Below are 23,316 nucleotides of genomic sequence, written 5' to 3' on the forward strand. Positions count from 1 at the left end.
GAAAAAATGAAAAGAGTTTCAAGGAGTTGTGGAACAGCAACAAAAAAATCTAACACTAGGGCCAGCAGAGTACTAGAAAAAGAAAAGGAAGACAGGGTTGAAAAAGTATTTGAAGAAATAATGGCTGAAATTTTTCCAATTTTGGCAAAAAAAAAATGTCCAATAAGTCTATAGATTCAAGAAACTAAGAAAACCCCAAACAAGATAAATCCAAGGAAATATGTGCAAAGATACAGCAAAAGTCAAACTTCTGAAAGCTAAAAGACAAAAAAATCTTGAAAGCAGCAAGGGAAATAATACCTCTCTTAAGATGAATGGGGGAGAGGGGATTCCAATGACAGATTTCTCACCAGAAATCATGGAATGCATGAATGCCAGAATACATACTACTTTTCAAGAGATGAAAAAAAAAAAGTATTTTCTACCCAAAATTCTATTTCCAGCAAAAATATCCTTCAGTAATGAACAGGGAAGTAAAGACACTTGTCATAGTAAGGTAAAATATTTTTTCACCAGATCAATCCCCCCCACACACAAAATCCCCCACAATCCCCCCCCACACACAAAAAAAATGGCTTAAGAAAATTCTATAAACAGAAATGGAATGACAGAAGAAGGAATCTTAGAAAATTAGGAAGGAATAAGGGACAATTTCAAGAGTAAAAATATTGGAAAATATAAAACAGTTTCCTTCTCTTCCTGACTTCAAATTATGTTTGACAGTTGAGGCAAAAATTTTAACAGTGCCTGATGTGGTTCTCAAGTATGTGGAGGAAATATTTAAGACAATTATAAAGGTAAAGAGATATAAAAGTGAGTAAAGTTTCCACACTTTGCTCAAATTAATTAAATGATGACACTAGCAAAGTATGAGAAGTTATGTATATATAGTGTTCCACCTAGAGCAGCCACTAAAAAGCCACAGAAACAGATACATTAAAAAACACTACATACAAATCAAAATGGAATTCTAAAAAAGTTCAAGTAACCCACAAGAAGGCAGGAAGAGAGAGGAAAAAAAAAGAAAACAAAAAACCAAAAACCAAAAACCAATGAACAAAAACAGCAGACTTGAGTCCTAATAATTACATTAAATGTAAATGGTCTAAATACATCAACATAAGACTAAAACTCTTTTAAATGACTATATGTTTTACAGGAAATTTTGAATATAATGACATAGGTAGAAAGTGAAAGGATGGAAAAGATATACCATGTAAACATTAATCAAAAGAAAACAAGAATAGGTCAGGATACCTGGGTGGCTCAGCCAGTTGAGTGTCCAACTCTTGATTTCAGCTGAGGTCATAAACTCACCATTCATAAGTTTGAGCCCTGTGTCAGGCTCTGCACTGACAGTGTGGAGCCTGCTTGGGATTCATCCTCTCTCTCTCTCTCTCTCTCCCTCTCTCTCTCTCTCTGCCTCTTTCTCTGCCCCTCCCCTGCTCACACTCACTCTCTCTCAAAATAAATAAATAAACAAACAAACAAAAAGAAAAAAGGAATAGGTAAATCCATAGAAACAGAAATTAAGTTAATGGTTGCCAAAGACTGGATGGAGCAAGAAATGACTGCTAACAATTTCTCTTTGGGGGGAGATGAAATATTCTGGAATTAGCAGTAATGGTCACACAACCTTGTGAATATAATAAAAATCATTGAATCGTGTACTCTAAACAGGTATATGAATTCATGATATGTGAATCACATCTCAAAAAACAAAAACAGAGGTGCCTGGGTGGTTCAGTTGAGCATCCTACTTTTGATTTTGGCTTAGGTCATGAACCCATGGTCATGGGATCAAGCTCCGTGGCAGGCTCTTGCACCGAATGTGGAGCCTGTTTAAGATTCTCTCTCTCTCCCTCTGCCCCTCTCCCCTGCCCGCACTGTCTCTCTCTCTCTCCAAAATTAAGAAAATTTAAAAAACCTCAATAAAGTTTTTTAAAAACCTCAACAGTGAAAAAAGAATGTCATTATTAATTTAAAAAGCAAACAACATAATAAATGAGCCAAAGACATGAAGACACTTTTACTAAAGAGGATATAAGGATGACAAACAAGCACATGTTCAACATCACTAGCCATTAGGGAAAGGTAAATTAAGACCAGGATAAGGTGTCATTACACACCTCATCAGAAATGACTTAAAAAACAGCGACAATACCCAGTGGCAGAGGGGATGTGCAGAAACTAGATCTCTCATCCATTGCTGATAAAAATGTACAGCTACTCTGGAAAGTAGTTTGGCCATTTCTTTATTAAACATATGACCCAGCAATTGTGGTCCTGGGCATTTATTCCAGAAAGATAAAATCTTACGTATATGATTGCTCACAGCAGCTTTATTTGTAATGGCCAAAAACTGGATGCAACCAAAATATACTACAACAGATGAACAGTTAACCAAACTGTAGTACATGGAATACTACTGAGCAATGAAAGGGAACAAACTTCTGATACACACAAGAATTTGGACAGCTCTCAAGAGCATTATCTTGAGCGAAAAAAGCTAACCTCAAAAAGTCACACACCTGGGGCACCTGGGTGGCTCAGCTGGTTAAGTGTCTGACTTCGGCTCAGGTCATGATCTCACGGTTCGTGAGTTCAAGCCCCGAATCAGACTCTCTGCTGACAGCACAGAGCCTGCTTCAGATCCTCTGTCCCCCTCTCTACCCTTCCCCTGCACCCATGCGCACACTTGTACACGTACGTGTACACACACACACACACTCTCTCTCTCTCTCTCTAAAAAATAAACATTAAAAAAAAAGTCACATACTATGTGATTCTATTTATATAACATTTTTGGAATGACACAGAGATGGAGAACAGATTAACAGCTCCCTGGGGTTAGAGGAGGCTGGGGGAAAGTAAGGGGGAGACGTAACTATGAAGGGGTAGCAAGGAAGAGCTCTTTGTGGTGATGGAACAGTTCTGTATCTTGACTGAGGTGGTAGTTACAGGAATCTGCATGTAATAAAATGACAGAGAACTACACACACTTTCTACCTTGTCAGTTTCCTGGCTTTTATGTTGTAATATACTTACAGGAGATGTAACTAGTGGTAAACACAGGACCTGTCAGTACCATCTTTATAACTTCCCATGAATCTACAGTTATTTCAAAATATTTCAAAAGTTACTATCAAAATTTAAAAAAAAACTTGAAGATGTTTGTTCATAAAAGTCATTTGCTTTTCCAGCAAACGTTATGAGTACCCCCTAGTGCCAGGTTCTCTGCTAGGTACAGAGAAAGATGACTCACGCCTTCAAAGGGCTTTCTGTTCAGTGGTAGAAAGACAAGTCGGACAATACAGTACAGGTAAGTAATACAACTGTGCACTGTGCACTATGAAAAATGATTTCTGTTCAGCAAAGCCAGTACCTGCATCAAGCTGCTGCTCCCCGTTCATTTCCACAGAACATGGGCTGTCTTCTCCCCACGCAAAGGACAGGCCTTATGGTTCCGCTATGGTCTGAAAATTACTTGCAGGTCTCAAGCATCTGTTCAGTGGGCATCCAAGGGTCCAAATGAAAGTGCTGAAAGATAAAAAAGAACACATAAACAGCTTGAAGCCCCAGTGTGTTTACTCATTCCTGAGACCTGGCACCCCAGTCCGTTGAGAGTGCACATGAAACAAAAAACACCTTGGCAGAAGAGATGGGATTATAGAAAAAACTGACACCTAATTTTGAAGAATGTATGTGTGGGTGTGAGTGTGTGTGCATACATGTGTATGTGTAGAGACAGCACTATCGAGATCTTGATATCTAAAAATTGCAACAAATTAACACGTATATGAATTAGTACTCTTTAAACTCAGATTGTAATCCTTAGCACCTTGACTCCTACCCACAAAAACTCTAATTCCTAATGAATTCCTGAAGGAAAAACGGTAGCTTTCAATGTTCTATCTTACCCAATGAATAAGATCAAGGATATATTACTTTATCTAGCTTTCCATTCCATTTATCGAGAATATTATGCAGAACCAAAACTTATCAACTACCTTAGTCTACAATTACACTTACAAAGGGAACCCCTCCAAAATAAGCCCTGAACCAATTTATTCCTTTTAAATTTTTTTTAATGTTTATTTATTTCTGAGACAGAGAGAGACAGAGCATGAGGGGGGAAGGGCAGAGAGAGAGGGAGACACAGAATCAGAAGCAGGCTCCAGGCTCTGAGCTGTCAGCACAGAGCCCAACGCGGGGCTCGAACTCACAAACTGTGAGATCATGACCTGAGCCGAAGTCGGTCGCTCAACTGACTGAGCCACCCAGGTGCCCCTTATTTATTCTTTTTTTAAAAACACAATTTTATTGGGGGCACCAGGGTGGCTCAGTCGGTTAAACATCTGACTCTCGGTATCAGCTCAGGTCATGATCTCATGGTCTCATGAGTTCAAGCCCCACGTCAGGCTCTGTGCTGACAATGAGGAGCCTGCTTGGGATTCTCTCTCTCTCCCTCTCTCTCTGCCCCCCCCCCACTCACGCTGTCTCTGTCTCTCTCAAAATAAACTATAAACAAATATATTAACAAAACAACTTTATTGGGATATAATTCACATACCAAAATTTCCCACTTTAAGTGTATAATTCCACAGCTTTAATAAGTTTACAGAGTTGTGTAACTACCACTATATCCAGTTTCAGAATATCTCTGTTACCATGAAAAAAACTCCATTCCCACTTGCAGCTCCTCCCCATTCTGTCTAGGCACAGAACAGGTACCTGACCTGCCCAGGGCCCAACAACTAGGAAGTAGCAGAACCAGGTTTCAAACCAAGCAAAATGCCTATAGTCCATGTCCTCGAACACTGTATTTTACTGCCTCTCAATGGGAAACAGCTGAGAGTTTCTTTAACCATGGAAAGGAAATGATCAAATCTGTGTTTCACAAAAGATCACTCTGGACCCAAATAGAGAAACCAGAGGGAGTGATAGCAAAGACAACATACAAGTATAAAACTACGTGGCAAAGGACTCCATAATTAATGGGAAGTCTGGGTGGCTCAGTCAGTTGAGTGTCTGACTCTTGATTTTGGCTCAGGTCATGATCTCAGGGTAGCGGGATCAAGCCCCAAGTTGGGCTCCATGCCCAGCATGGAGCCTGCTTGGGATTCTCTCTCTCTCTCTCTCTCTCTCCCTAAAATAAAAAAAAAATTTTTTTTTTTTTAACATTTATTTATTTTTGAGACAGAGAGAGACAGAGCATGAACGGGGGAGGGGCAGAGAGAGAGAGGGAGACACAGAATCGGAAGCAGGCTCCAGGCTCTGAGCCATCAGCCCAGAGCCCGACGCGGGGCTCGAACTCACAGACCGCGAGATCGTGACCCGGGCTGAAGTCGGACGCTTAACCTACTGAGCCACCCAGGCGCCCCCCCAAAAAAATTTTTTTTAAAGAAGACACCATAAAAAAAAAAAAAAAAAAAAAAGAAGACCATAAATAAAGTTCAAAAGTAAAGGAGTTTACCTTAAAAGTTCTCATTACAAGAAACAATTTTTTGTAACTATGTATGGTGATTGATACTAACTAGACTGAGTTTGGTGATCACTTTGCAATGTATACAAACATCAAATCATTATGTTGTACACCTGAAACAGAATGTTATTTGTCAATTATACTTTACTACAAATAAATAAATAAACAAACAAGACAAATGATATGGGTGAAAATATAATGGGTTAATTTCCATATATAAACTCCTATAATTCAACAACATCAAAAAAGAAAATATGGGCAAAATGCATAACTGATCCACATTTAATGTTTTTATTTATTTTTGAGACAGAGAGAGACAGAGCATGAGCAGGAGAGGAGCAGAGAGAGAGGGAGACACAGAATCTGAAACGGGCTCCAGGCTCTGAGCTGTCAGCACAGAGCCCGATGCGGGGCTTGAACTCACCGACTGTGAGATCACGACCTGAGGAAAGTCGGACGCCCAACCGACTGAGCCACCCAGGCGCCCCATAATTGATCTACATTTAAAAACATCAGAGTTAAAGCTTATAAAAATGTGCTCAATCTTATTAGTAGTGATGAAAATAATTTTTAATTATATACTATTTTTTCACCTTTCAGATTGGTAAAATTTTTAAAACTAAAAAGAATTGTTGGCAAGGAAGGTGGATGAATGGGAGAAATTGGGAGTACAGATTGGTACCTCTTTTTTTTTGAAAAGAAATTTAGGGGCGCCTGGGTGGCGCAGTCGGTTAAGCGTCCGACTTCAGCCAGGTCACGATCTCGCGGTCCGTGAGTTCGAGCCCCGCGTCAGGCTCTGGGCTGATGGCTCGGAGCCTGGAGCCTGTTTCCGATTCTGTGTCTCCCTCTCTCTCTGCCCCTCCCCCGTTCATGCTCTGTCTCTCTCTGTCCCAAAAATAAAAATAAAAATAAAAAAAAAAAAAAAAAAAAAAAACGTTGAAAAGAAATTTAATGAAACATAATTTAACCTACAAAGATTTATAAGACACAAACTCTCTGAGCAGTAATTCTAGTATTAGGAATCTTTCAGAGTGCCTGGGTGGCTCAGTCAGTTAAGTGTCCTACTCTTGATTTGTGCTCAGGTCGTGATCTCGCAGTTTGTGAGTTCGAGCCCTGCACTGGGCTCTGCGCTGACAGTGCAGAACCTGCTTGGGATTCTGTCTCTCCATTTCTCTCTGCCCCTCCCTGGCTCTCTCTCTCTCTTTCAAAATAAATAAATAAACCTAAAAAAAATAAAAGAATCTTGGGAATGCAAGCTGGTGCATCCACTCTGGAAAACAGTATGGAGTTTCCTCAAAAAGCTAAAAATAGAACTACCCTACGACCCAGCAATTGCACTACTAGGTATTTATCCAAGGGATACAGGCCTGCTGTTTCGAAGGGACACATGCACCCCAACGTTTATAGCAGCACTATCAACAATAGCCAAAGTATGGAAAGAGCCCAAATGTCCATCGATGGATGAATGGATGAAGAAGATGTGGTGTATATACACACACACACACACACACACACACACACACACACACACACACACGATGGAGTATTATTTGGCAATCAAAAAGAATGAAATCTTGCCATTTGCAACTACGTGGATGGAACTGGAGGGTATTACGCTAAATGAATTTAGTCTGTCAGAGAAAGACAAATAGCATATGACTTCACTCATATGAGGACTTTAAGAGACAAACAGATGAATATAAGGAAAGGCAAACAAAAATAATATAAAAACAGCGGGGCGGGGGCGCCTGGGTGGCTCAGTCAGTTAAGTGTCTGACTTCAGCTCAGGTCATGATCTCACACTCTGTGAGTTCAAGCCCCGCGTCGGGCTCTGTGCTGACAGCTCAGAGCCTGGAGCCTGCTTCAGATTCTGGGTCTCCCTCTCTCTCTGCCCCTCCCCTGCTCATGCTCTGTCTCTCTCTGTCTCAAAAATAAAAACATTTAAAAAATTAAAAAAAAAAACAGGGAGGGGAAAAAAACATAAGAGATTCATAAATATGTAGAACAAACAGAGGGTTATGGGGGGGGTGGTGTGGGAGGGGGGATGGACTAAATGGGTAAGGGGCACTAAAGAATCTACTTCTGAAATCACTGTTGCACTATATGCTAATTTAGATGTAAATTTTTAAAAATAAAATTAAAATTAAAAGGGGCGCCTGGGTGGCTCAGTCGGTTAAGCGTCCAACTTCGGCTCAGGTCATGATCTCACAGTTCGTGAGTTCGAGCCCCACGTCAGGCTCTGTGCTGACAGCTCAGAGCCTGGAGCCTGCTTCACATTCTGTGTCTCCCTCTCTCTCTGCCCCTTCCCTGCTCATGCTGTGTCTCTCTCTGTCTCAAAAATAAATAAACATTTAAAAAAAATTTTTTTTTTAAATTAAAATTAAAAAAATAAAATAAAAGAACCTTTCATACAAAACACATGTGTTGAAGGCTTCATAACCAGTGATGTTTGCCACAGTACTATCTTGAACAGTGGGAAACCAGATAACCTGTATATCTACCAAATGGGAATGGGATGACCAATACACTATGATACACCTATACTAGGATATACTCTACAATCATTAGAAGAATTTAGGTAGATCCATAAAAGCACATGGGAATGTTATCTATGCTGCTGAGTGGAAAAACCACGTGAAGGGCATTATATTAACTTTTTAAAACCCTGTGTCCATTGTTTACTTGACTACGTGACTTTTAACAAATGACCTAACTCATTTGTGCCAACGGCATCACTTGTAAAAGAGGGAGAATAGTGCTGTACCTACTTCAGAGGACTGCTATGAGGATAAGTAAGACAATCGATGAAGAGCACTTAGCATAAAGCTGGCCACATGTAAATGCTGAGTTAATATTAACTTTATACAATGTTGACTGATTTGAGTTCCTATGGCACTTAGTGCATCATCTCTACACAGAACACCCGATCACTACATCATGGGTTTGACATAGCAAAGTCAGTGCTACGTAAATATCTGTTGGTTCACTAGGTTTTGAAGATGGCATCCACTACTTATATTCATAAACTCTTGAAATATACCAGAATATTTTGTGCAAAGAGCCACCTAGTACAAAATGATAATATATGAGGAAATATTGAATACATAATATATTCAAATATATAATATAGAATAATCAAAGCCAAAGGCAAGAGAAAATGAAAACCACAAGTCTTATGAAGCTGAAAGCTAAGGCTATGATATTTGTTTTCAAACTTACAACATCACTAAGATTTTAACCAATGAACAATCAGTTCATCATCTTAATAGGATTATGAGAAATAAACTGCTGAAGCTTTTTGCTGTAGAACATCTGTTAAATCTCTTTCTTTATTGCTAGTATGCTCTCTTTCTATGCAATGAAGGGGGAAAAAAACAGTAAAATATCCAGGAGCTTAGAATATAGAAATTTTGTAAAAAAATTTTTTTAACATTTATTTATTTTTGAAAGAGAGAGAGACAGAGTGTGAGCGGGGGGCAGGCAGAGAGAAAGGGAGACACAGAATCAGAAGCAAGCTCCAGGCTCTGAGCTGTCAACACAGAGCCTGACATGGGGCTCAAACTCATGAGCAGTGAGATCATGACCTGAGCTGAAGTCAGATGCTCAACCGACTGAGCCACACAGGTGCCCCTAGAATATGGAAATTTAACTCACTTTTCATTATTTCCTTTTGTTTCATTTATTTCCTATTCATATTAAATTGTTTTACTGTCTTTGTTTATTTTATCACTAATTTTGGTGATAATTTCTCTTGTGGTGACCAGAACACATTAGAGTTATTCATTTAAATAAGTTGTCATGAACTAACTGATCTGAACCTTGCTCATCTTATTTAGAATATTTCAGTGAGGGGCGCTTATATTACCCTATGCCTCTACTACCAGGCTTCACGTTGATGCACTTTGTTTTGAAGGCTAAGATTAAACACTGAGTAAGAGCATTTATTACATGGGAAAAGTTACAATGATGCAACAGATTTCTGTAGGATGGATCCTCAGCCAAATGATTTAACAAATCCAACATAAATAACTCTTAAAGCACTTAGGAAGAAGGATAGGAACTCAGTGTGATTCCAGAGATATGTATCCAGTACATATAGTAGCTGCAAACAAAACAAAACAAAACTTTAATTCAGTAAGTATTTATGAGGTAGTTAAAAGGAAAATTCCCATTGAAATGTTTGAATTTTCACTCCTATCCCTCAACTTAACAGATGGAAGTCCAGTAACAATTTCAACTATGCTGTTAAATATGGTAAATGCAAACAATTCAGCAAATTAGATGCTCCATTTTGGGCATATTTGCAAAGTAAATGCCCTTACAGCAAATGCTAGTGGTAGAGTCACTGTGTTTTTTTGTTCCCCAACAGATATAGATCCCTGCTGGCTTTTTACTCTCTCCAATAGTCCATCATCACTCCCTGACCTTGCATACATCTTATCTGACAGGCTAGCTAAATTAAATGTTTTGCTTCCATCTGTCAAATGTCAATGTAATTTGATTATTAAGCATAGAAATCTTCCATTGTTTCATTAAGTTGTTTATTGCCGTTGTTTTTAACCCACTGCTCCGTGTCTAACTAGGGAGATTAAAAAATAAATTAAGTCTAATAAAGTCAATCTTAGCCACTCACATCATCTAAATTAAATCTGACCCTAATTGAACTTTTCCATGATTATGTAAACCCAACACAGCGCATGTCTATCTCAATTGAACAAATCAGTACTAATGAATTTATAAAACCAAAAGAACTTCTAAACAATACCCAGAACTCAAGAATACCCTAAATTTTTAAGGTGTTCAACGTCACTAATCATGAGGAAAATGCCAATCAAAACCACAATGAAGTATCACCTCACACCTGTTACAAAGCTATTATCAAAAAGACAAGAAAACAAACGTTGACAAGGATGTGGGAAAAGGGAATCCTTGTGCACTGTTGGTGGGAACGTAAATTGATGCAGCCACTGTGGAAAACCGTATGGGGGTTCCTCAGATAATTACAACTAGAAATAACGTATGATCTAGCAATTCCCCTTTTGGGTATTCAAAGGAAACAAAAACACTAACTCAAAAAGATATCTACACTCCCATATCCACTGCAGCATTATTTATGATAGCTAAGACATGGAAGCAACTTACGTGTCCACTGATAGATGAATGGATTTTTAAAAATGTGGTATACACACACATATACACACACAATGGGATATTACTCAGCCATAAAAAAGAAACTCCTGCCATTTGCAACATAGATGGACCCTGAGAGCAGTATGCTAAGTGAAATAAGTCAAACAGAGAAAGACAAATGCCATATGATCTCACACATGGAATAAAAACAAAACACCCAAACCCAAACTCATAGATACAAAGAACAGATTGGTGACTGTCACACAAAATGGGTGAAGGTGATCAAAAGGCACAAATTTTCAGTTAAGAAATATGTAAGTCCTAAAGATATCAAGTGCAGCATGATGACTCACTGTCAACAACACCGTATCGTAGATTTCAAAAGACAGTAAATCTTAAAGGTTCTCATCCTAAGACAAAAAGTTTGTATATGTGGTGACAAGTATTACTGAAACTTACTGTGGTCAGCGTTTTGCAATATATTCATATATTAAATCATTATGTTGTACACCCTGGACTAACACAATGTTATATCTCAATTATATTTCAATTTAAAAAGCTAAATTATGAGGCGATATTTTAAAAGTGTGGTTTTAGACTAACAATGAGAAATTTTTAAGTAAAATATGGCATAAGCATACAATGTAATACTACATGGCCATTAAAAATTGTGTTAGAGAAGCGGCACCTGGGTGGCTCAGTCAGATAAGCATCGGACTCTTGATTTCACTTCAGGTCATGATCTCATGGTTCATGAGACTGAACGCCCCGTCGGGCTTTGTGCTGACAAAGCGGAGCCTGCTTGGGATTCTCTCTCTCTCTGCCCTTTTGTCTCTCTCTCTAAATAAATAAAGAAACATTTTTTAAAAGTTGTGTTAGGGGGTGCCTGGGTGGCTCAGTCAATCGAGCATCCAACTTCAGCTCAAGTCATGATCTCACGGTTCACAGGTTCAAGCTGTGCCATCAGGCTCTGGGCTGACAACTCAGAGCCTGGAGCCTCCTTCGGGTTCTGTGTCTCCCTCTCTCTCTCTGCCCCTCCCCTGCTTGTGTTCAGTCTCTGTCTCTCAAAAATGAACAAATGTTTAAAAAAAATTTTTTAAGAAGTTGTGTTAGAGAAATGTTTTTCTTTCCAATAAAAATCCCAAAAGGGTATTTTATTTTAAAATGCTAATTTAAAATGCATCTGAAGGAGAAAATGTACAACCCAGCTACATTTTTGTAAAAGATGTATATGATGAGATAGTTCTATCAAAATATTCAAATAGTATGATATTAGTACAAGAAAAGACAAATACATCAGTAAAATAGGAATTAAAGAATTGGCTATCCATTCTGAGAGGCAAAAAACTGGATCCTTACTTCATGCTGCCACATAAATAAATTCCAGGCAAATTAAAAGAGCAAAACATGAAAAACAAGACTCCAAACAAATTTAAAAAATGGGAATATGGTTATAAACCCTGGGACAGCATAGACATCCTCAAGCATTGAGGCCATAAAATGGAACATTTAAAAATATTTAAAACTTCTGACTGGCAGAAAGACAGCATCAACAACTTTAAAAACCAAGCCCTAAGGGGATCTGGGTAGCTCAGTAGGTTGGGCGTCCAACCTCAGCTCAGGTCATGATCTACAATTCGATTCGTGTGTTCAAGTCTCATATAGGGTTTGCTGCTGCCAGTGCAGAGTCAGCTTCCAATCCCGTCCCCCTCTCTCTTTGACCCTCCCCAACTCACACACACGCTCTCTCTCTCTCTCTCTCAAAAATAAACATTAAAAAAAAATAATAAATACATTATATAAAAACCAAGTCATAGACTAGAAGAAAATATTTCCAGCATATATTAGACATAAAGGATTAACAGTCATAATCACAGAAAACATCTATAAATTAATAAAGAAAAAAAGGCCAAACCTAACGGAGAACAAAAGTCAGGTACGAAGAGGAATTTTAGAGAAGAAATGCAAATGATCAATAAGCATACAAAAACATGTTCAATGTCAAAGGCTAAAATGAGGTTTTTTTCATTCAGAATGACAAAAATAAAAGATTAATAACATCCAATACAGGTGAAATTATGGAGAAATGGATGTTGTCACTACTAGTTGAAGAGCACAAATGGGTATAACACTTTTAGAGAGAAATTTTATTGCATCAAAAAATTTAACTTGCATTCTGTACAAACCAAGCAATTCCATTTCCAATATCTATTTCAGAAAAATATCCAAAGAGAGGGTGCCTGGGTAGCTCAGTCGGTTAAGCAACTGACTCCAGCTTGGGTCACAATCTCGTGGTTCCTGAGTTCAAGCCACGCATCGGACTCTGCGCTGACAGCTGAGAGCCTGGAGCCTGCTTTGGATTCTGTCTCCTTCTCTGTCTCTGCCTCCCCTCCTCCGTCATGCTCTGTCTTTCCCTATCCCTCTCTCTCTCTCTTAAAAATAAATAAGCATTAAAAAAATTTAATACCCAAAGAAGATAAAGAAATAAGTAGCATAACATTTTTTTTAAGTTTATTTATTTTGAGAGAGCGTGAACAGGGAAGGGGCAGAGAGAAAGGAAGAGAAAGAATACCAAGCAGGCTCTGCACTGTCAGTGCAGAGCCCAATGCAGGGCTTGATCTCACAAACCCTGAGATCATGACCTGAGCCGAAATCAACAGTCAGACACTTAACCAACTGAACCACCCAGACTCCCTGAAGCATAACATTTTCAAAGAAAGAGGGGCACCAGGGTGGCTCAGTCACTTAAGCGTCCGACTTCAGCTCAGGTCATGACCTCACGATTCAACTCATGAGTTTGAGCCCTGCGTCAGGCTCTCTGCTGTCAGTGCAGAGCCCACTTCAGATCCTCTGTCCCACTCTCTCTCTCTTTCTCTCTGCCCCTCTCCCACAAATAAACATTAAAAAGTTTTTTTAAAAAGGCATGAAGTACTGATACATGCTATAATTTGGATAACTTTGAAAATATACCAAGTGAAAGAAGTCAAACACAAAAGGCCACATATTATATGCTTCCAGTTATATAAAATGGCCAGAACAGGCAAGTCCATAGGGACAGAAGGTAGAGTAGTGAGGGTGCCAAGAGCTAGAGGGAAAGACTACCACTATGCAGAGTTTCTTCTGGGGGCTACTGAAACACTATGAAATTAGATTGTCACAGCAGCCCTACAACTGAATAAAAACCATTATTCAGCTGTGTTGTACACAGCTAGTACACAACTAGTATGACATCGTATATCAACTATACTTCAATAATAAAAAAAAACCACTCTGGGGGTGCCTGGGTGGCTCAGTCGGTTAAGCAGCCGACTTCGGCTCAGGTCATGATCTTGCGGTCCGTGAGCTCGAGCCCCACATCAGGCTCTGTGCTGACAGCTCAGAGCCTGGAGCCTGTTTCGGATTCTGTGTCTCCCTCTCTCTGACCCTCCCCTGTTCATGCTCTGTCTCTCTCTGTCTCAAAAATAAATAAACGTTAAGAAAAAAAAACCACTCTGCACTACTGTACACTTTAAATGAGTGAATTTCATGGTATGTGAAGTGTATCTTGATCGAGTCGCAAAAAAATAAAGTCATCTGTATTAAGAACACAACTGTGGGGGCGCCTGGGTGGCTCAGTCGGTTAAGCGTCCGACTTCAGCCCGGGTCACAATCTCGTGGTCAGTGAGTTCGAGCCCCGCGTCGGGCTCTGCGCTGATGGCTCAGAGCCTGGAGCCCGCTTCCAATTCTGTCTCCCTCTCTCTCTGCCCCTCCCCCGTTCATGCTCTGTCTCTCTCTGTCTCAAAAATAAATAAACGTTAAAAAAAAAAAAAAAAAAAGAACACAACTGTGGGGGCGCCTGGATAGCTCAGTCAGTCGAGCGTCTGACTCCTGATCTCAGCTCAGGATCAGGTGAGACCAGGTCATGATCTCCTGTCTGGTGGGTTCGGGCCCCACATCAGGCTCTGCTCTGACAGTATGGAGCCTGCTTGGCATTCTGTCTCTCCCCCTCTCTGCCCGTTCCCCTCTTGCATGCACTTTCTCTCAAAATAAACCTAAAAGAAGAACACACCTGTGCTTTAAAATAACATTATTTCCATTTTCAAATACAGAAGCTGAGGGCAAGGAATCTGGGTACCATCTGGATATCCAACAGAAAGAACAAGGAGAATTTAGCTGTCACTGGTTTGTTTTAGTTAAGGTAATGCTGTGCTTTAACCAATAAATTCCAAATTACAGTTGCTTAATCCAACAGATATTTCTCACTCAGTGAAAGCCCAAGCAGGTGTTCCTGAAGAGTAGGCAACTGTCCTCTATGTGGTAATTCATCGAGCCAAGCGCCTTCTGACCCAGAGCGCTGCATCTTCAACACAGGTTCCCCAAATCATTCAGCATAGGGATCATTCACGTAGGTTTTCTTGATCCAGGGCTTCTACCCACATTCTATTGTTAAAATTCGGTCACATGACCCCATCTAACTACAAGGGAAGCTGGGAAATATAATGCAGTACTTCCCACTATTAAATATGAGTGTTTAGAATTAGTACTACCATTTTTTAGAACTGATATTAACAGATACTACCAGTGATTTTGTTCAAAGAAGCCTCTATGAGTCAACAGCAGTGATACTAATGAACTGCAATGTTACTGCAATTAGTCAATCAATATTTGCTGAGCACATACTATCTGCCACATACTGTGTTAGGCAAACAAATGGCGGGGGAGGGGGGTGCTGCCCTCACAGTTCTCACAATCTAGTGTGGGGAGACAGGTAATAAAGTATATAGTATGCTGAATGAAAATAAATGTTAGGGGCAAAAATGAGGCAAGGAAGGAGGACACAGAGTTACTACTTTCGAAAGAGTACCAAGGCCTTAGTGATGAGGTGACATTAGCCAACACCCAAGGGTACCTGGGGAAGTACATTCCAGACAGAAAGCGCAAAGATCCTGAAGTGGGAGCTTGTGTAGCACTTTCAAGGCCACTGCTGTTGGAGCAGAAGGATCAAGGCAAAGATGCTAGGAGATGAGCTCAGAAAGGTACCAGGGACCAGATTATACACAAACGTGTAAGCTGCTGTGAAGATCTGGGTTTTGAGGAAGACACTGGAGGGCTCTGAGCAGAGGAGGGACATAATCTGACCTCTCTTTCAAAAGGATCACTGTGCAACTGTGTTGAGAATAGACTGTGAAGTGAGCAAGGAGCCCAGGAAGATCAATAAAAAAGATCCTGGAACAATCCCAGCGAGCGTGTTAGTGGCTAGATCCACTAGAGCATCGGTGAAAAGGTTGAGGAGGGTAGAAGGAAAACTGGATGTGTGGTGTGAGAGAAAGAGCAGCATCTGGGCTGACTCCCAAGTTTTCGGCCTAAGCCACAGAAAGGATGAAATTGCCATTTAGGGGAAAGGTTTAGAGGAGGAGTGGTTTGAGAATGAAAAATCAGGGGTTCCGATGGAAAATCGGTCAGTATGATTAATTTCTTCATCATTAAAGCTTCTTTCTTTGAGTTTCCAGGAAAATTTTTTTCAATCAACAAAAGTGTAATTATTAACACTCCTTATATGAACAGTGGTTCCAACTTATGAGCTCTTTTCATATGCCATAATTCATTCAAGCTTAATAAAAACTCTTTAAAATATCTAGAATGGCTTCAATCTTTATTTCGCACCTTGGAAACCTTCTTGTCAGCTTCAGTCCCCACTCTCACACTTCACCTTTCTTTCCGTTAGGTTTACTGATCGATCATCCATGAAGGCATTTCATCACACCAATTCAGTAACTTGCGCTGTTTTAGTGTTTAAAATCCTAATTTCAACACCCATAAATTTTCCATTAAAAGCACCTCAATGTCAACTTTTCTAACCCTTCTTTAATACATGTCTTTCAAAAATTTCAAGCATAAATATTTTTTTAAAACTGATTCATACTATAATGATGTTGGAAATCTCATGTCAACCAATTTATAAATCCCTAGTTCCAGCTATAAGTAGGACCACTTCACAGCCCTGTTCCCTCAGCAATGGCTAACAGTGACAATATTTGTACTCTGCACCACATATCAAGATTATGAAATCATAGTTCTGACATGATCTTTCATTATACCAAGATATGACAGTAGCATTTAAAAAATCATTTTTTGGGGTGCCTGGGTGGCTTGGTCGGTTAAGCTTCCGACTTCAGCTCAGGTCATGATCTCACGGTCTGTGAGTTCGAGCCCCGCGTCGGGCTCTGTGCTGACAGCTCAGAGCCTGGAGCCTGTTTCAGATTCTGTGTTTCCCTCTCTCTCTGCTCCTCCCCCGTTCATGCTCTGTCTCTCTCTGTCTCAAAAATAAAATAAAACGTTAAAAAAAATTTAAAAAAATAAAAAATAAAAAAAAAAATAAAAATCATTTTTTTAACTTTATTTTTTATTTTTTAAAATTTACATCTAAATTAGTTAGTATATAATGAAGCAATGATTCCAGTAGATTCCTTAATGCCCCTTACCCATTTAACCCATACCCCCTCCCACAACCCCTCCAGCAACCCTCAGTTTGTTCTCCATATTTATGAGTCTCTTTTGTTTTGTCCCCGTTTTTATATTATTTTTGTTTCCTTTCCCTTATGTTCATCGGCTTTGTCTCTTAAAGTCCTCATATGAGTGAAGTCATATGATTTTTGTCTTTCTCTGACTAATTTCACTTAGCATAATCCCCTCCAGTTCCATCCACGTAGTTGCAAATGGCAAGATTTCATTCTTTTTGATTGCTGAGTAATACTCCATAAAAATCATTTCTTTATCCTTATCCTATAAGCTGGAGAAATGGTAGATGTTCTAGAGTACAAATATTGTCACATTCTTCATGGATGACGACTTTATTTATAGAAGCCAGTTACATGAGCACATGTTGAAATAGTCAATAGGTCTCTGTTCTGATTAAATAAGGAGGTATTTAGTTCACCAACATAAACACTGCCAAAAATGTACCAATTTCAATATTATAAAATGATTACATGAATAGACTATATTCAGTTATGAAAAGGCTTGAAACTGTTGTGTAATTTCATAGTGGCTGTTTCTCAGCCTTCTCACGTCAAATGACAGATCATTCTAACCCTACAAATGGTTGTTAACCATTTTTCTAAAAAAAAAAGAAGTCCTATATGAGTACTTACTGTGTATGTGCCTAGTACTTTTTGTGTGTTATATAGTAAATAAAACACTGCTGATAATATATGGTATGCATAAGTGTTAACTATTTTCAAATTCTATCTTATTTAATCCTAACCACTCTACGTAGCCTATACATGGTAACCCCATTTTACAGATGAGGAAACTGAGGCTCAGAGAAAAGAAATAACCTGTCAGTTCTTTTAGTAAGCAAACAGCAGGGCAGGATGTGAACCCCAGTCTGACTCCGGAGCCTGAACCCCTCTAGACTTCCAGGCTTTCCTCAGAGATCAGGCAGTGAGGGCGACTGTGAGGTGTGTCTCCTGTACCATAATGTGATGGCTCCACATAACTTACACTCTAGTTCTTTTGTTTGTTACTTGTTCAACTACAAAGCTCTATATTGTTCTGGTAGAATGGGGAATAGCCAGGAGTCTGGATGGCACCTAAGTGTTACTATTTATGAACTTCTTCTGAAATGTTATTCTAGCAGGTCCTTAAACTAGTTCCTATGAAAGAATAAAAGCCTAATTAAAATAAAATCTCTGAATTACTGAATACTTATGAAAAGGAAAACAGAAGGCCCTTATTCTTTAAAAGACATGATAAACTAATCTTGAAGTGTTTCCAGAGAAAAGGATTTAAAAGAATTTATGTAATTTATGACACTTTTTTGCTTCGAGTGTTAAGATTAAAGTTTGTTCATAAATAGGTTAAAATTCCAGTTTACCTCTGTATGCGCCAAGAAACTACATTCTTCATAGCTCTGCACAAAGTTAAGCTCAGTCCACATCTACCTCTCCAATTCTGTAAATCACACTCCGATTAGCCTTGTTAAGTCCTTCCCTCTCTCTTCCCCTAGCCCTGAATCCTGCATCCGTTTAGCATGGCAAAGCCCCGTTCCACGTAATGGACTGCACTCAGTCAGTCCACTCCTTGCTGTCAGAAAACTGCGTTCTGGGCCTTCTGTATGGCCATATGACCTGGTCCTGGCTACAAAAGAAGAGAAAGTATGCTGGGGAGCTTCTGGGAAATATACTCTCACTCTCAATGAGAGAAGCAAGATAGTTTTAAAATATGGATTACGCATTCTACTTCTCTTGGGGCTCTTTCAGTGCTAGATGTGGGTATAACACCAGCATGTAAACTCCACGAGGACATGCATCGTTTCATTCAACTGATATTACTGAATGCCTATCAGATGCCAGGCTCTGTGCTGGGCAGCAGAGTAATGAACAAATGAGACTAATAATGTCCCTGCTCCTAAAACATAGCTAGCACTCAATTAATATCTGTTGAATTAATGAACTGCAAATTAAAATGATCAATTACTGGGGCGCCTGGGTGGCGCAGTCGGTTAAGCCTCCGACTTCAGCCAGGTCACGATCTCGCGGTCCGTGAGTTCGAGCCCCGCGTCAGGCTCTGGGCCGATGGCTCGGAGCCTGGAGCCTGTTTCCGATTCTGTGTCTCCCTCTCTCTCTGCCCCTCCCCCGTTCATGTTCTGTCTCTCTCTGTCCCAAAAATAAATAAAAAACGTTGAAAAAAAAAAAATTTAAAAAAAAAATAAATAAATAAAATGATCAATTACTGAACCCCAACTTTGGCAGAACCATTTTTAAATTGTAAAACTTGTAAGTGTAACTGAAACTAATATTCAGATAATTGTATATATTGCACCTCTAGACCAAGCAGTTTTTGCTATATGGCCAAGTAAACACATACACACTTCTTTTTCTTGATACCAAAGAATATGTATGCAAAAGTACTGGCAGGCAATCATACTTATTATAAGCAATTTTCGATGTCTCATCAAAAAATGTATGTGTGCAGGGGCACCTGGGTGGCTCAGTCAGTTAGGCATCGACTCTTGGTTTCAGCTCAGGTCATGAGCTCACAACTGGGGAGGATTCTGACCCCACATCGGGCTCTGCACTGACAGTGTGGAGCCTGCTTGGGATTCTCTCTTCCTCCCTCTCTCTCTCTCTCTGCCCCTCCCCCGCTCCCTCTCTCTGTCTCTCTCAAAATAAATAAACTTAAAATATGTGTGTGTGTGTGTGTGTGTGTGTGTGTGCGCGCGCATGCGTGCGCACGCATGCTAACTGAAAGAGAAAGTGCCCCTTTAGTATTAATTTTGCTATACCTCTAAGGAATATGTTTAAAGAGAAGTAGTCAATGAAAATTTAAATCAAAATTCAAAATCTGATTAAAAACAAAACTATCGGGGCGCCTGGGTGGCGCAGTCGGTTAAGCGTCTGACTTCAGCCAGGTCACGATCTCGCGGTCCGTGAGTTCGAGCCCCGCGTCAGGCTCTGGGCTGATGGCTCGGAGCCTGGAGCCTGTTTCCGATTCTGTGTCTCCCTCTCTCTCTGCCCCTCCCCCGTTCATGCTCTGTCTCTCTCTGTCCCAAAAATAAATACAAAACGTTGAAAAAAAAAAAATTAAAAAAAAAAAAAAAAAAAAAAAAAAAAACAAAACTATCGTGAAAGGTAAAAAGGGAAAGTCAGAGCTAGGAACAAAATAATGAATATTTTTTAACTATTCATGAATTTTGATATCCTTATTCCCCTATTCTCCCTCCAATTACCATGACCAAGAAGAACAAGTCATATGACTGTAATTTGGATATCTGGTAAAGGTGGCCTAAAACTCCCAGACAGTTAATCAAATTTACATTAAGCTAGAAGGGAGTCTGGCAGTGGGACAGAATAATACTTAAAAGGGATTGATCATCAAGAGACCAGAGATACTAATATAGTTTAACTGTAGAGCTCAGCTACAGGCCAAATAAACAGAAACCAGAAATAAAGGCCTCCAAATGTTTTTGAAGTTCTTAGCTCAAGGTTAAGGAATTGACCACAAACCAAAAAGATCCAGAAGTTCAAATCAGGCCTAGAAAGTTACTTAATTGTCTTCACCTTCCAAATAGCTACCCATGTGCTCATCTCATTATAGGTAGCCCCCAGCGAGGGGAAGAGGGAGGGTCTGAAAACTCCCTGATAACTACGTTAGAAATCAGAAAGGCAGGTCAATGAGAGGAAACAGCAAGTACACATACACACTCCAGGAAAAAAAAGCCTGTATCAGATGAGGCCAAAACAAACCTCAGTGTGACAGTCCACATTGCTCTCTCCCTCTAAATTCCTAGTGGCCTTAGATGTGTTATTTTATTGCAAATTCTCTGGTACATGAACTGTTGGAAGTAACATAAAAGCCAATTCTATTTCGTTAAAAGCAGACTATTCTCTTGAAGAGAATGAGAATCAACAGAAGCTAAATAATGAGTACAACTAAATTTGTTCTACCCAAAGTTCAGGACAGTAAGTATCTTTAAAAACATCACTCAGCAAAACCAGTGGAGGTGCTCAGAAGGGAATCCAGGTCTCTTTGACTCTGTGCCTTTGTCTTCGCCGGTTGGGCAAATGCTTCTCTGGACAATGGACAACAAGACTCCTAGCTGGGGAGTGGCAAGTAGCGAGAATGGACTAGACAAACCTTTTTAAACTGGAACACGTTACATATGTAAAATACAGTGCAAAAAAAGCTACGTAGACATAAGGGGGAAAAAAGCCTAAATTATGCGTATTAGGAAACTAATTAAACTCATACATAAAACCAAAACCCCCACCAGGCAGAACAACAGTCTACCTGTTACGCTAGAGATCAGCAGGGTGCTTGTAGCCTGTGGTTTGTTCAGCATTAGAACTTAGTTGCAGCTTGTTACTTGCTTTTGTAGAGTTCAATACCCACATCTATTAATCTATTAAATTTCCTCTGAGAACTAGAAGTGCTTATGTTAAATACACAGAAATTTTTGCTTAAGTCTCTGCCCCTTTTAAACAAGAAATGATGCTTCCCCTTCCCCTTTTCTATTCTTTCTCTAAAAACAGTATTTTTCCTACCATTAAATTATTATTTAAGTAAACTTAAATACAGTACTACAAAGACTAACATTTTTCCAAGATTAGCACTTACCAATTCCACTTTCTAGTGTGTAGTACAAAAATATCTATGTAATTTTCAATTCTTACTAATACTGACTATGCTACACTAAGTTTCATATTGTATAGGAAAAAATAGGTTTTATAAAATATAAAACTTCTTTCAGCCTTAGATAAAACTATAACTGAAACAGAGACAGATGCCTGAAGTCATCAAAGTAAGCTGAAAAGAATTCAAACCTTTGTTATTTGCAAACTAACACAGGATGGGCTTGAGGCAAATGGCTATTGATATCTATTTCAGAGGGGCAAATATTCCAGCACCATATATGAAAACTGTTCTGATTTATATTCCAAAGTGCGGAATGGAGTGGGCGGGTGGGTGGGGGAGGCAGAACAAGGTTATTGTTTTAATTGTTGTATTTAAACTGTTGAGAAAATAAATGAGCTAGTTGCTTAAAACACCCAGGAAAAACATCATCATCACAACTCAAAAGCACACACTCAAAATCATTAATGTGTTTTCTTCAATATTTTCTTACAAGACGTGAGATTACAAATGTGGTACTATTCTCTATTAAAGTATAAAAGAAAACTCAATTCACTTGTCTAAACTCACATTAAATCCGCCCAAAATGATAATCTGAAGATGACTACAAAGTCAGCCACATCAGGTTTGCAACTTCACGGCCTCCAGCCAGACGATGAGACAGGACACTCAGTCAATCCTTGCTGACTAGGAAACCCAAAGCTTGAGGAGGCTTAATGCCAAATCTAACTATCAAAAAGTCATAAGCTTACTTCAAATTCCTCTCAAAACAATGTTTTAAGAAAAAAAAAATACCAATAAGCCATTCAAACAGCACAGTACTACTCTTACCCGAATCTTAAACAAAATGTCAAATTCAGACTGCCAGTTAGACTTCAAAAAGCCACTTTAATGAAAAAGTCTTGTCAAGACAGTTTTCCCAACTGTAACAAACACTATGGATTTTGGGCATTAAACAGAGACATCTGTAAAGCAAATGATTAAAACTACCAAAACAGACATGACTGCCCCAGGGCTGTCCGGCCAACTTTGCAATTTCAGAGGGATACTGATGGAGAGGGGTGAAGGCTGAAGAAGAAATTTTTTCTACTTTACTCAAATGACGAGTGATTAAGTTCAATACGTAAACATTTTCCTTTTGCTCATTCCTCCCCCGAATAATTAGGTACTTTATGCTCACATCACTCTCTCCTTTTCAGACATTTGCTTCGTGCCATCAGAAACTATACAACACACTGCACGTGGACATGAACTCAACTGCCTGGGAGATGTTTAAAAAACCTTTGTTTCACTAACCACAGAGACTGGTGAATCTAAAAGCTGGAAGAAACTTTAATAGGTAGCACCTAGTCCAATGGTCCTCATAGTTTTGTGGTTACCTATCCACCATTCTCATGCCCCAACATTTCCACAAATAATTCCTCTCCATTAACCTAGGGTGCTTCTCTAGCATGTTCCTTGAGGAGGAACCTATCTACGCATCCTTGAGTGGAAGAAGTTATCTATTCTATGTCAAACACCACTGATGACACAGTAACAAAAAACTCCCATAAGTGCCTTCTGGGACAATCTATACCACTTCTGAGTTG

The 23,316-nt window shown here is 39.4% G+C and overlaps 1 protein-coding gene across 16 annotated transcripts in view; it reads right to left on the reverse strand.

Moving 5' to 3' along the window:
- The window catches only part of SFMBT1 (Scm like with four mbt domains 1), a 128,187-nt gene that overhangs the window by 57,956 nt on the left and 46,915 nt on the right, over positions 1-23,316 (reverse strand). For 14 of the 16 annotated variants that reach the window (XM_078442961.2, XM_078442960.2, XM_078442966.2 and 11 more), the window contains one exon: positions 3,386-3,540. In XM_078442961.2, the coding sequence (XP_078299087.1) occupies positions 3,386-3,413 (28 nt within the window). In that variant the 5' untranslated portion in view covers positions 3,414-3,540. Of the gene's footprint in view, positions 1-3,385; positions 3,541-11,303; positions 11,456-23,316 lie in introns of all 16 variants that reach the window. The other 2 variants (XM_078442964.2, XM_078442957.2) reach the window with 1 other exon arrangement.

This window comes from Panthera onca, chromosome A2, assembly GCF_046562875.1.
Source record: "Panthera onca isolate mPanOnc1 chromosome A2, mPanOnc1 haplotype 2, whole genome shotgun sequence".
In the NCBI taxonomy this organism is placed as follows: Eukaryota; Metazoa; Chordata; class Mammalia; order Carnivora; family Felidae; genus Panthera; species Panthera onca.